At 50.1% G+C, this 14,723-nt stretch overlaps 1 protein-coding gene across 19 annotated transcripts in view; it reads left to right on the top strand.

Moving 5' to 3' along the window:
* The window catches only part of MICAL3 (microtubule associated monooxygenase, calponin and LIM domain containing 3), a 2,299,897-nt gene that overhangs the window by 1,719,472 nt on the left and 565,702 nt on the right, over positions 1 to 14,723 (top strand). For 18 of the 19 annotated variants that reach the window (XM_069628665.1, XM_069628668.1, XM_069628663.1 and 15 more), the window contains one exon: positions 10,108 to 10,248. The exons of the other annotated variant lie outside the window; for it this stretch is intronic. In XM_069628665.1, coding sequence (XP_069484766.1) covers positions 10,108 to 10,248 — 141 coding nt within the window. The remainder of the gene's footprint in view (positions 1 to 10,107; positions 10,249 to 14,723) is intronic. 19 annotated transcript variants of the gene reach the window in all.

Here is a 14,723-nt window from a genome sequence, read left to right as displayed (position 1 = left end):
AGCACCGCGGTTAGTTTCTTCCCTGAGTAGTGCAGTACCTCGAACCTTCCTCCACAACGAGAGCCTCTCTTCCTCTGCTGGATCCCCCGAACTGCAGGAACTACCAGGAACAACCGCCACCGCAGGAGCCACTTCTTCATTTTCAAGATACATTGTTCCGCCAGGCCGCCCTTTCTTCGCGTTAGTGCTAAAGGTGTTTTAAATCCTTTACCTACCTGTTGGGTTGGCCGCCCCCCTCTCTTAACATTGTCTGTTCGCTTTCTGCATCCACCTTTTCAACATCGTTAACCAAAGATTTGACTGCAGCTACAAGAACATTTTGCTCCTGGGCCCTTGTCCTGTACCACTGACTCTGGTCACATTTGTTAGGCCTGCCTTCTCGAGATTGATTCCTAATTCAAACTGTGTAGTGCAACCCTTTCTTATAACTACCCTTTCTTTCCCACTGCATAATCATTGTGAAATGCCATTTTGCTCAGTTTTCATTTGAAGTATTGCCTATACTGATGCACTGTCTTGTTGAACTGGTTCACAACTGATGGGAAGTGTTGCTAGGGTGTATAAGAACCTATTTTTAGATACCTTGTGTTTTTCCTCCCTTGTGAGAAATTGTTAGAGGATCCCTGGTGTGTAGTTGTCACTGTGCCGTTTTGCTCAGTTTTCACTATGGTTCACTTGGTCTACAATTTATATAGGGAGTGTGTATATTTTTCTAGTTGACTTAATTTAACTTGCTTGATACTTGTGATACATGTACTTTCTTAGAAGTGTATAAAATAAATATATATCTACTTTTTAACTACAAAGCTTTGGTCAGTGTTTCCTTGTGCCATAGTACAGTAGGCCTATTGTGTAAACCCTCAATACTGCTCATCTCCCTCTTGAGGTAAGTCTGACTGCTCAGCCACAGCTACCAACTAAATCTTTGTGGTGCAGACTGATACCAAAGGGGATTTATTGCTAACACCTGTAGTCCTAATCTGGTGTAGTGCTCCCTAAGGGAACTGCACTGGATTCTGCCTAACAGCAAGCCCTTCTGGCCCCACGTCCCTCAGGTGACAATTACCACAGACTCCTCCCTGGAGGGCTGGGGAGCCACCCTGGAGGACCCGTGGACCCGTCAAGAACAAGAATACCACATCAGTTGGTTGGAACTGAAAGCCGTCTGGTTACCGCTCAGAGCCTTCCTCCCACGTCTCAAGGGAAGGGTTGTCATCATCCAGACAGACAACTCAACCAGTATGTACTGCATCAAAAAGCAGGGGGTGGGGGGGGACCAGGTCCCCTTCCCTGTGCAGACTGGCGATCAGCATGTGGGAATGGGCATTGGAGAACGACATCTACCTCACCGCAGTGTACCTTCCAGGGGAATCCAACCTGGAAGCGGACAGGCTCAGCAGGTTGGGAGCGGACAACTACAAGTGGCAGCTGAACGACATCATTGCACAGGAGATCTTCCACTGTTGGGGCTTCCCTCAGGTGGATCTCTTTGCCACCAGGCACAAGAAGTGCCCCAAGTTCGCCCCCTGGCAGGGCCTAGGCTCCCTGGGCGGCGCCTTGTGGATCCAGTGGAACGGCATGTCAGCATACGCCTTCCCGCCCACTCCACTGATTCACAGAGTACTTTGCAAGTTCAAGGAGTCTCGCCAGCTCAACCTTATTCTGATAGCTCTGTGGTGGCCAGCCAGGCCATGGTTGTCGGATCTGCTCAGCCTCTCGGCGGTCCCTCCAATCCACCTCCCGACGGGCTCAGCACATCTTTTGACACAGCAGAGGGGCAGGGTCGTCCACCCCAACCCCCAGAAACTGGCCCTCACTTAGTTCTTCCTGAGCAGGTAACGCTCAACCACCTCAACCTATCTCAAGCCAATCTGGAGATCATACAAAGGGCTAGGAGCAAGGCTACCAGAGCCCAGTATAAAAGTAAACGGACCAGGTTCTGCCATTGGGCTCACTCCAAGGACATGACATCGACCCGCTGGCTTGCTCATTGGATGACGCGCTGTCATTCTCAGCTCACCTCGCCAACTCGGGCGTGCAGGTGGACACCTGCCGCACATTGCTCTCAGCCATTGGGGCCTACAAGAACACGGAGGAAGGGCTCTTCTCCAACCCGATCGTCCGGACATCTGGCCGGGCTCGCTAGGCTCTACCCGCCCATCAGGAAGCCATAACCCAGTGTGGGATTTGAATCGGGTCTTGGGCGCCCTTGCGCACAAGCCTTTTGAGCCTATGGCGACTGCGGACATCAGGCTGGTCACCATCAGTGGGATCCAGGCCCTAGTCGCCTTAAGAGCCGTACACCACCTTTCGCAAGGACAAAGTGGTCCTGCGGACCCATCCGGCATTTTTACCTAAGGTGCCATCAGCTTTTCACTTAAACAAGGAGATCGGCCTTCCTGCATTCTTTGCGGACCCGAAGGATGAGCCTCAGAGAGTTCTGCACTGCCTGGATGTCAGGCGTGCCCTGAAATTCTACCTAGACAGGACCAAGGGCTTCTGCAAGTCAGACGCCCTGTTCATCACCTTTGGAGACCGAAGGCCGGGCTATCAGGCCTCCTTCTCCAGCTGGATGGTCTCGGCCATCAAGGAGACGTACGAGGGCCAGCATAGATTCCCTCTGGCGAACATGCATGCCCACGCGGCCAGGGCCAAGGCAACGGCCATCGCCTTTCAACACCATGTCCCCTGGCAGGTCAAAAGCACTCCCTCTGCTTTCTGCAAGCATTACTGTTTGGTTCCCGGCTCCAGAGCAGATGGGGCTTTTGGACAGGCGGTCCTCCGGAACCTGTTTGCTTAAGGGGGGTCTCCTCTCCACCCTGGGACTACATTCAGTTGTAATCGCCCATGCAGTATGGAGGAAAGGGGACAGGACGTAAGAGTAATTATAAGTTACTCACCGTAGTGACTAACGTACTTAGTCCATAGTCCCCTTTCCTCCATATGTCCCACCATCCCCCCCCTAATCTGGTGTCATTAGGCAATGGTATATCTATTGTCGACGCGTCTTTGGGGACTGAGGTGTGGCGCCGGAGGGTGGAGTCAGGGCAGCGCATGCTCCCAGGGCGGCGCCTCCGTGCACCTCTAAATTTAGAGGGGAAGATGATTTTTCTGGTGAAAAAGGTTCCCTCTCCCGTCCCTCGCGAGGGACGCCTATGCAGTATGGAGGAAAGGGGACTATGGACTAAGAGTACGTTAGTCACTGCGGTGAGTAATTTATAATTTCTCTGCAGCTGTGCCTCACTGGTGTTATCTGGAGATGGTTCTTCTGCCTTCCTCTAATACGATCTTTCGGTCTACGCTGGATAGCGTTGTGGCTGGAAAATTCTGATTACCATTCCCAATTAGCCTACAGCTTTACTGTTAAATCACAGCATAAGTTCCTCCCTTTCCAACCTTACTTGTGTTGAGTTGCTGGAAACACTCACCATTGCATTGTGAAAATATAGTCCCTCCCTGGGCGTGCCCAGGCAAGGCGCCTTGCGGACGTGCCTGCTGTAAGCTCCGGGACGGGCCCCGATTTCAAAGCTATTAGGAGCCCTTAGTCCCCTAAATTTTGACTTGGAAGTTGCTGGGAGTGCCTTGTGGTGCGACGGGATGCAAAGTTTATAGTCGCCTGGGAGCTGTTTTTCTCGAGGCCCGGAGTCGAGCGAGGGGAAGCCGTTGGCGCGCAAGATGGCGGGCGCGCGGGAGCTGCGGTATCCGAGTTCGTCGTGAGACCTGGAGGCGTAAGCAGGACCTGAAGAATATGCAGGGCTGTGGGAGTGGAGCGCTGATGCGAGCCAAGGTGCACCGACACAGAGAGCAATTACCAGGGAGAGAGTTGTGTCCCACGGGCCGATCGCACTGTCTGAGGTGAAGGCAGTGAAGGAGCTGAGGGTGCCGCAGGAGACGCGGAGGAGCCGCTGAGACCCCCGGCACTCTGCGAGCCCAGTGAATGCAGAGCTGGAACGAGAAGGCAAGCCTCCGGTAAGGCAGGCGGGCGTATTGGAGAAGCCTGCAGCTGGGGGAGCGAAGGTTGAGAAGGCGAGACGGAGGAGGCTTGCGGGCAGGCCGGTAGGAGAGTGGAGAGCCTCGGAGAGAAGGGGGGCGCTGGTGCGGGCGGCCCGTGGAGGCATAGTGGAGTGTTGAGGCACGGGCTGGGTGCGCCTCCCCTTGCTGCTGCCGGCTTGGGGGGGAAGGCGGCTCGTGTCGGGCTGCTCGGGGCCGCTGACTCCACGGAGCTGGAGAACGCCCATATCCGAAGTTGAGGAGCGATGTGGCGGTGGACGACGGGGGAGCCAATTGTTTGTGTTGCGGCTTGAAAGCAGTATTTTGACGCCTAATCTGGGAGCTGTGACCTTGAAGATACGGATTTGGCAAGTTAGCCGAAAAGGCAAACAAGACCCTGGTATAAGCAGGTGCTAAGGTGCTGTATGAGAAGCTAATGTCGTAGGGGCACACGTTTGTGGGCATGGCTTTCAAGGGAACTTCGAAGGGCACTCTACTGACTTGAGCAACCTCTCTCTGGCGATGCCCAAAACAGGAAATAAGAACAGAGGGAGCAAAATTACAAATTTCCTGACTGCAGCAACGCCTACCCCACAGAAGTTGGAATCGATTGTAGCAGAGGTTCACGCCTCACAGGGGTCTGATTCAATCCTCGATCCGGCCCTATCCAGACACGAACTAGAGGGAATGCTGAGAGCACTTAAGCAGGACATTACGACGGCAATAATATCGGAGATCCAGTCTTCAAAAGACTCCCTGGCACGGTCGATTGTAGAAATAAGCTCCAATTTGAACGACCTTGAGACCAGGGTTGATGAATTAGAGACCCTGGCATGTGAGCAATAGCGGGACAATGAGGATCTCGCCAAAAGAATGCAGAATGTGGAGAGCAGACTGGAGGAAATGGCGGCAAAACAGGTGGATTTGGAAAACCGCTCAAGGAGGAATAACATTAGGATCCGAGGAGTGCCAAGAAAGATCCAGGACCAGGAACTCGCTGGATATGTGCGGGATCTCTTTAAAACCTTGTTAAAAATGCGTGACTCTGAAGAACTGATCCTGGACAGGACTCATTGGGTGTATTCCTCTATCCAGCGAAGGCGTAATCTCCTCCTGGATGTCCTGACTAGGGTCCACTTCTTTCGGCAAAAAGAGGAGATAATGGTGGCTAGAAAGGTGGAAAAGGTGGAATTCCGGGACTATGCCATATCATTGTTTCAGGACCTCTCACCGTACACCTTAGCAAACCGCAGACGCCTCCAGAAAATCACCGCCTGGCTTCAAGCGAAAAAGATCTGCTACAGATGGGGATACCCGTGCAGGCTACTGTTTGAATACCAAAACCGCCCTTGCAGCATCGGTTCTGAGGGAGAGGCAGAGGAATGGCTGCGAAGCGCTGCAGGCGAGTCAGGCGGCATAGGGGCTGACACGGAGAGAGGGCTAATTGTTAGTCCCATGCCGAAGGACAAGAGGCGAAGACCCAGGGGTTGTGCTCTAGTTAAAGCATGCAAGATACTGGAGGACGCGGAGCAAAGGGGCAGCACTCCCCCTGGAATCGATGATGAAAGTTAACATGAAGAATTCATGCGCCTCGGCAGAATGTTTAAATGGACTATGGGAATACAGTAGGCTGAGTGAGTGATGATAGGCTGGTGGTTTTCTCAGTGGCAAGTAGCTGCATTAATATGTGAAAGATGCCAGCAGGATGACTGATAGGAAGTAAATGGATGTGGCCATGGGGCTCCCCAGGTGGAGTAGCCACTGGAATAAATTGGGCTAATATTGATGTACATTCGCCTTGCTCTGGGCAGGGTTATATGCTGATTGAGGAAATGGGGCAGGGAGTTGACCTTGAAATGACTAAACAAGACAACAGCGCAAGTAAACTGATAGGATGTCTGCCTGTCCCGGATCCTGCCCTGGCCGTTCTAGAACATGTAAAGACGCAACAAGGCTTGAGGGGATTTGTATGTATGCACATTGGATGCGCGATTACCGCAAATGGGGATATGTGGGGATGTTTCTGAGAGTTTGAAGTTGGGTGCCCGTCACACGGATTATGCCCGTCATTGTTACCATGGAAGGGTTACTGTTTAAATCGGTTGCATTACGAGTTTGGCAAGCATTTGATAATTTGTATTTTAGTCATTTTTTTTTTTTTTGTCTTTTGAGGAGCCTGATCTTCGAAGGTTGTGGCGGGGTTTGCACTGGTCTGCGGGGTTTGAGATGTCATGTGTCCTTTTGAAGTATACCTGATAGACAGCAGGGTGCAATACAAATCTTGGGGTACGCGATGGGGAGGAATCAGTTTCTTGTTATGCTGGGCTCTCTTGGGCCTGATGGGATGGGACACTGGGGAGGGAGGTGGAGAAGGGGCATCTATTTTTAGTCATCTCGACTGGGGGAGGAAGAGGGAAGATTGCTTGAAGGGGATAATGATAAGGCTATGACCACCTCAGATTGTTGCTGTCTCTCCCTGAATGTGCAGGGGTTGAATTCTCCGATTAAAAGAAGAGCTTTGATGCACCGCATGGCCACCTTAGACTCCTCGATCCTGTTTCTTCAGGAGACACACTTGCTCCCATCTGATGAATTTAGGCTTAATAGTAAATTATACCCTACAAAATTTTGCGCTTCTTCAGGGAGTAAAAGAGCTGGGGTGGCCATCCTGGTTCGCAGAGGAATCTCGTTTGTGGTCTGTAAGATGCTGAAGGATGTGGGAGGCAGGTATGTCTTGGTTGTAGCCAAATTACAGGGGAAGAAGTGACATTGGTCTCTCTGTATGCACCCAATGCACAGCAGAACACGTTTTTTGAATCAGTCTCGAAGCTCCTGTTTGAACATGCGGAGGGTGAAGTAATAATTGGGGGTGATTTCAATGCTGTAATTGATCCTTTGATGGATAAGTCTCTCCCCCCAATTAGCGCTGACAAAAATAATTTTTTGGCACTTACCACGCTCCTGCGGGAGCATTCCCTTATAGAGGTATGGAGATTCTGTCATCCAGAAGAGCGAGAATATACATATTACTCTAGGGGCACAGGGGATTCTCCAGGTTGGATATGTTCTTAGTGTCCGATAAGCTTATAGCCCAAACAATTGACATAGATATACTGCCCAAAGCCTCGTCAGATCACGCCCCAGTTCTACTCGCTTTGTCTTCTTTTCAGGCCTTGCCAAGCCCTCCACGGACCTGGCAATTGAATGAATTCCTCCTGGAGGATCCCCAGTTGCGCTCATGTATTTCAGAGGCTATTAACCATTATTTTAATGAGAATGAGACGGAGGCACTGCCGTATACAAAGTTATGGGATGCAGCAAAGGCTGTGCTTCGGGGGCCGGTAATTGCTTACTCGGCAGAAAAAGGGAGGGCAAAGAAACAAATACAAGCCCAGCTGGAGCTCCGGAAGAGAGAAGCGGCACGTAGATTTAGACCCACCAAGAGACTGAAACGTGAGGTTAGGATAGCCCAAAGGGCCCTCGAGGCTCATCACATGAGCCGTGCAGCGTATAGTATGATGAGAGTTAAAGCGATGGTCTAGTAAAACATTTTATTTAAAAAATAGATGGGCAACATAAAAAAAAAAATACTAGCATTCTCCGTTTTAAAACTTCCTATGTAAAGTTTTGAGCTATTCAAGCTCAAAATTCGCAAAAGCAAGCACATGGGCGCATCCATTTTGTGAAATGGAGGCCCTCCTGTACTGGCTTTTGCTTTTGCGGCACTAATGAAGGAAAAGCCAGCCAGCTGTAGTAAACAAAGGCTACCGCTGGGTGGCTTTCCCTTCATTAGTGCTGTAGGCGGAGGACGGGGACCGGAGACCAGAGCAGGAAAGCTGCAGCTGAATCTCGGTAAGTGCTATTTATTTATTTTTTTAAAATGAGCACTAGCTGCGGTTTTTTTTCTAAGTTTTCCGGGCTGGAGGAGCCCGGAAAACTTAGAAATAAAACCGCAGCTTTAAAAACGTTGTATTTGTTTGCGGTCGCTTTTGAAGCGACCGCAAACATAAATACAACGTTGTGTTGGAAAAAGCTGCGGTTTTTCTTTCCAAGTTTCTCAGGCTCCTCCGGCTCGGAGGAGACTGAGAAACTTGGAAAGAAAAACGCTGCGTTTTCCAACACAACCGCGTGTGTTTCTGCCTGCTGTGGCTATCACTTTGGGTCTCCGGTGCTCCCAGGGGAGCACCGGAGACCAAAAGTGAAAGCCACAGCAGGCAGAAACACATGCGGTTATGTTTACATGCCGCGTAGTGTTTCTACCTGCAGCTGATTTCCCATTTGGGGCTCTCGGGCTCCCCGTGGGGAGCCCGAAAGACCCAAATGGGAAATGCTAAATGCTGCGTTGTCTGCCTAAATCTGCTTTCCCATTTGGGGCTCTCGGGCTCCCCGTGGGGGAGCCCGAGAGCCCCAAATGGGAAAGCAGTTTCAGGTAGAAACAACGCGGTTGTTTTCCGCAATGCCGCGTTATTTCTGCCTGAATCTGCTTTACCATTTGGGGCTCTCGGGCTCCCCGGTCCCCGTCCTCCGCCTACAGCACTAATGAAGGGAAAGCCACCCAGCGGTAGCCTTTGTTTACTACAGCTGGCTGGCTTTTCCTTCATTAGTGCCACAAAAGCCAGCACAGGAGGGCCTCCATTTCACAAAATGGATGCGCCCATGTGCTTGCTTTTGCGAATTTTGAGCTTGAATAGCTCAAAATTTTACATAGGAAGTTTTAAAACGGAGAATGCTAGTATTTTTTTTTATGTTGCCTATCTATTTTTTAAATAAAACTTTTTACTAGACCATCCCTTTAAGCAATACTACTATTCTAAAGGTAACAAAGCCAATCGGCTACTAGCAGCCAAGCTGAAATTACGTGCGAGCCGCAATAGGATCGAAGCATTGTTGGATGGGGAAGGAAGGAGGGTCACATCAGAGAGGGAGAAACTTCGCGTAGTGGAGGAGTACTTTGGGGTTCACTCTGCCCCCCACAAAACAGATGTACGTATGGCGGACGGGTTCATACGAGATGCGCATTTGCCACAGTTGCCTCAAGTAACCCGTGAGCTTTTAGAGGAGCCGATTACAAGGGAGGAGATAATGGGCAGCAACAGATAAGAGCAGGTTTTGTGCCACAGGAACCGATAAGCTCTTGGTGTATATCTGGAAGTCCTAGCCATGACATTATTTGTCTTTGATCTGTCCTGGGACAAAGATTTGTGAATCTGCAAAGTAACAAACCAAGATCTGTGATATGCGTCTCCACATCTAACTAAAGTAAGCTGTTTTAATCCCTTTGTTACTCCTGAATTGGAGAAAGATAATACCATCATCAAGAACAAAGATAAATAAAGGGGAGTGTTGTCGCTCTCCCTTAAACCTAATCCACCCGCAGTCAACTCAAAGGTGAAAAGCTGGTAATAACAATTGGCCAAAAAAACAAATTGAGCTATTCTGTAGATGGTGGTGTTTCCGATGTGTGCTGTACGAGTTTGAATGAGAGTAAGCCATAACAACCTGGAACATAGTTTGATTAAGATGGTGACATTACACAAAATCCTTGGGTTCATATGGCACACAAGTTGAACTGTAGAATTTGTTTTCTCTCTGACGTTCTTTACGGTTGTAATACAGGGGTTGGCCTGATAGCTTTGCAAACCTCTCCTTTCTTTCTCTTGCGCTTAGTTAAAGTGTAGATATTTACAACACCACCTTTCTCCCTGTTTGAATCTACTGCTCAGTGCACGTTTTTTGTTCATTTGCTAAGTTTACTAGGTGGGGGAAGTAACGGAATGCATGTGTTGGTGGAGAACTCTTATAATAACCATAATTGCATGTGAGCTTTAAACAGTTGGCGGCACAGATTGTATTAATAGCATCATACCCTTGCTATTGCTTGACTATAGATTTTGGCCCTGACGCTGATTTTCCTCATCTAAGCCTTGCTTAAGCTCTAGCGATCTATTCTTCTCAAGCTGTATCTAACTATATTCTTTTTTCCTTTTCTGTTCTATCTTTTATTATCCTCCTCTTTTATTCAAATTCCATCCCACATCTTCGCTGTCCTCTTTCCTGTCTCATTCCAATCCCAACCCACCACGATTACCACAAATCCCATGCCCTTGCATACTTTAGCGGGGAACCTGAAACTGCAGCAGGTTCTTCAGCCAGTGGATCCTCTGGAGATTCAGGCTGACGTGCACTGGACGCACATTCGATTGAAAACTGAGGAAGAGGAGGAAAGGGTGTCGACAGCAGGCTCATCTTCGTCCAAAGGTAATTCCTCCCTTATATCCAAAATCGAACAGCAGTTTACGGTTCTTTGAAATGCAGATGCTATTTGTCACAAGTTATTTTTGTTTTTTGAGGTTTTCAGATATTTAGAACTTTAATATGCCATTACTATTTGGCTGTAATCCTGAGAATCCTTGGCCCAAGCTCTGTCAGAATAACTTGTATTCTCCAGCATTTGAACTTTCATAGATTCATATGCTGTGAATATTCCCCGTCATCATGCTTGGAATCCTCGGTAACATAGAGCAGTTTAAACTTAAACTGAAAACTTTCTAGTACAGTAATTTTGGGTCATACTGCCCAAAGCCAATATGAACCACCTCCCTTAACTCCTCTGCTGTCGGCCATCTTCAGATTCTTTACTGCACGTTAGTGTTAGTAGGCCTCATATATTCTCTCCAACTATTCTTGAAAAATATTGACTTTTTTCATCTTTTTCAACGTCTTCTCGACGGCAAGTCGCTGATGGTGGCGTTGCTGGGTCTGTTGACCGGGCCCGCCACGGGTAATCTTCACAGACTTATTGTCTGCGTAGTTGGGCCTATCTCATGGATGAGTCCACGAGGAAGAGCCTTTTCAAGGCCTGTGACCCCTGCAGATTGAAAAATGTCTGTGAAAGACCAACACGACTGCCTCTACTGCCTTCACCCTCACCACGTCATTCAGGACTGCAAAATCTGCAGTCAATTTCCAATAAGACACAAGGGATCGTCACTGTTGTCACGTGGCTCGATGATGCCGGCGGGTGCCTCTGACTCTGCATCTGTACAGAGCCATGCCTTGCTACAGCAGGGCAGGAAGGGCCAGCGAACCACTTGTAGTAAGAGTTCTAGGTCACAGGAAGTCCACGCCACTAGCTAGAGGAAGCACAAGGAAGCTTCTGATGACGAGCCAAGATCTTTGCACAAGGATGGGTCTTCACCGAAGGTCAGTGCCCAGGTGGTGTCTACAGAAAAGAGAAGCCAGGGCTTTTTCCATCACCCCAGGGAGATGATCCCATCAACCAAGTCCATGTCAAAGTCTAGTAGGCACTCTTCGCCGTTGTCAGCAAAAGCAACCTCGTCAACTGTCACACCGCTTCCTAGACCGCGGACACACCATTCCGCTCGCCCCTCCTTGTCTACCCATTCCCGCACTCCCCGACGCTCGTGCATTATGCTCCCCACTCACGTCGCACACAGCAGGGCACGGCACGACAGGTTTGGGGTAACGGGTGTTTATCGCCCTTCACGGCGGTGGCAGATCAACTGGAGGCTCCGTCATTTCAGGAACTCACATCCCTTGCGGAGACCGGCGCTTCACGGATCACGTGACTTCTGTTGCCTAGCAGCATGGCAACGCTTTCGGTTTGCATCACACGTGACTCTACGTACGACCCTTCCGAGGATAAAAGGAGTCTGTGAACCGAAGGCGTTGCTTCACAGCTGTCTTGTTTTGGATCACGTGACGTTCTCTCTTCGTTCAAGGACCTGCTCTGATTCTGACCTCGGTTCGCTCCACGGATTGCTCCTTCTCAGCCCTTCAGTAACTTTTGGATTTGCCTGTTACCGACCCACGCTTGCTCCACGGATTCCTCTTGCTTAACCCTTCAAGTACTTTGGATTTGCCTGATACCGACCCACGCTTGCTCCACGGACTCCACTTGCTTAACCCTTCACTGGCTAGGGCCTCAGTCCTACAAATAGGTGGTTACCTGTTCTACCCTACAGCTTGTTCCAGCTACAGCTAGGAGACCCACGCCTTGACCCAAGACCTCACAGGTATTCAGGTATTTTGGGGTTATGCACATAAAGGTATTCGGGCCCTGTTTCTTTACTTAACCACTGTACCTTTCCTTACAGCGCTCAAGGGGTTCTTCCGGCTGTTCCCGCGTCCTGGTTTTCCGGACTTCCACCTGTGGCCTTAATATTCACACTGACGATATTTCTAAACCGTCAGGGTGTTTCTTGGGGACAGAGGGGTTGTTCATACTCTACACGACCAACGAACTTCGTAACATCAACGTAGTCTTCAAAATCGGTGCAAAGTCCTCGTCAACCTCCAGGCCGTCTATGCCGAAGCCATCAACACCATCTACCAGCACCTCGCTGACGAGACCGACTACAAGCAAACGCGCTACTCCATCGACAACCACATCGGTGACTGTGACACCCTTGTCAACGGCCCATTGACAGTAAAAATGGTGGCTTCTCGCATGATCACCGCTATAGTGACAAACGTCTGACACCCCTATCAACACAGTGTCAGCACTGGCAGCTCTACCACGAGAATCGTACCCGAACCTTGCAGTGGCGGTAATACCAGATGGGACCATTGTAGTAAAGCCAAGTCTCTCTTCCTCTGAGGGTGTGGCCGAGCGGGATGAAAAGACTATCATGTAACCTCCATCTTCCCCATCAAGCACGTCACCACCTCCTAGAAGAAAACCTACTTCTCCACGGGGTGAGGCAAGCCTAATCAGACTGCCAGTATTACCACCCCTGCATGTATCTCCTACGGGAGACAAGTTGCTTCCGGTGCAGCCAGCTCCACCATTGCCTCCCCAGAGGGACATGTCACTGGACATTTCATCCACCTTAACCACACTGGTGGCAACTTTGCAACAAAGGCTCCCTGCATCGCCTCAACGCCCTCCAGCAGATGTCCCTGGGCCATCCATGGAGGATAACATTCCAGGCCTCCCAGGAGGGGTGAAGGCCAGTCAAGGCCCCAGCATCTGTCCGATACAGGGACGGACACAGATCCAGACCACCTGGAGGACATGGCTTCCACACATTCGTCCCACACTGACGAATTTACAGACTTCATCACGGCCAATGGGGAACCGTATCATATTCCAATTAGAGACTTGCCCCATGATGAGTTAGGGGACTTTCACGCGCTTGTGGCCTAGATGTTCAGCCTTACCCCAGAGGAGCAGCACAAGGACAGTGTACTGTATCAACGCATAGAACAGAAAAACAGTGATATCCTTTCCACTGTTGGAGGATGGCCTAGTCACCTTGGCCCACCCCGCTACAGCCCAGGCAAAGGAGCGCTTCGACAAAAAGTACTGGAACCCGGGCATTGCTCCTGCATGCCTCCACACCCAGCCTATTCCAGACTTTCTGCTGCCACCAGGAAGAGGTCAGCCAACCCTTCGTTCTCCAGCTCCGTTCCCCCGGACAAGGAAGGCAAACGCCTGGATGCCTTCAGCAAGAAAATGGTTACCACCGCAACCACGACTATCAGGGCGGCGAATGCAATGGCCATCCTCGCACATTATGATCGCAAGTTGTGATACAAGATGGGCCCCATGGTGCAGTTTCTGCCAGATGACAAAAATCAGGAAACTATGGACATCTTCACATCTTCCTTAAGGGTGAATTGGTATCGGACCATGCCATTACAGTCTCAGTGGACATCGCTGACACTGGTATTCGCCAGCTTGGGAATGGAGCGGTCATTCGCAGGCAAGAATGGCTCAAGGCCACAGACTTTCAAACTGATGTCCAACCCTGGGTCATAGATATGCCCTTCGACGGAAACGACTTATTCGAGAAGAAGGTTCATGAGGCTTTGCAGTCTGTTAAAACAGACAGAGAGACTGCTTGCTCCGTGGGTATGCTACATCAAGGCCAGACCTTTTGCTCCGCGAAGGGAAATTATGGTAGAACTTTGCAGGACAACCCCTCCACGTACCAGTCTTAGTCTTCCTACAAGTCACTGTACTCCTCAAGGGACCAGTATAGGAAGAAGTCCCAATCGTAAAGGGATTCTCAGCTCTGCTGTGGCTCCTCCCAATCTAGGGGCCAGTCTGGCAAGCAACCATGGCCAGGCCAGGGTACAGTCCTCCCGCTTCAGCACCCTGGTGGGAGGACGACTGTCGAGATTAGTCAAGGAATGGACAAACATCACATCCAATGAATGAGTGCTATCCCTTTTCCAGCAGCGTCACTGGCAGAAGTTTGTACAATTTCCACCGGACATTCCTCCCGCACACAAGCCGGAGAAGTTGTGACACCACCTGCTGCAAGAAGTGCAAGCTCTGCTACACAAGGGGGCAGTGGAGAAGGTGCAAAAGGACGAGGTGGCCATAGGAGTCTACTCCTGATACTTCCTGGTATGAAAAAAGGCACTGCACAACAAGTCGGGGGATGGAGACCCATATTGGACCTAAGGGTGCTCAACAAATTCCTAAAGGCACAAACTTTCCATATGGTGACACTACAACAAGTTCTGTTCCAGCTACAGCAAGGAGTTTCTTGGCGTCACCCGACTGCCAGGATGCTTATTTTCACATCCCTATTCGCCACTCACACCAGCGCTACCTACGCTTCGTTTTGGCAGGAGTACACTGTCAATTCAAGGCACTTCCCTCTGTTCTGCTCCACGGGTATTTACCAAGTGGCTCTTACCAGTGATGGCACACTGCAGCAGAAGGGCATCCACGTATACCTGTATCTAGACGAGTGGTT

This window comes from Ambystoma mexicanum, chromosome 12 (genome assembly GCF_040938575.1).
Source record: "Ambystoma mexicanum isolate Mex_15411 chromosome 12, UKY_AmexF1_1, whole genome shotgun sequence".
In the NCBI taxonomy this organism is placed as follows: Eukaryota; Metazoa; Chordata; class Amphibia; order Caudata; family Ambystomatidae; genus Ambystoma; species Ambystoma mexicanum.
This window is presented reverse-complemented; position numbering and strand designations above follow the sequence as displayed.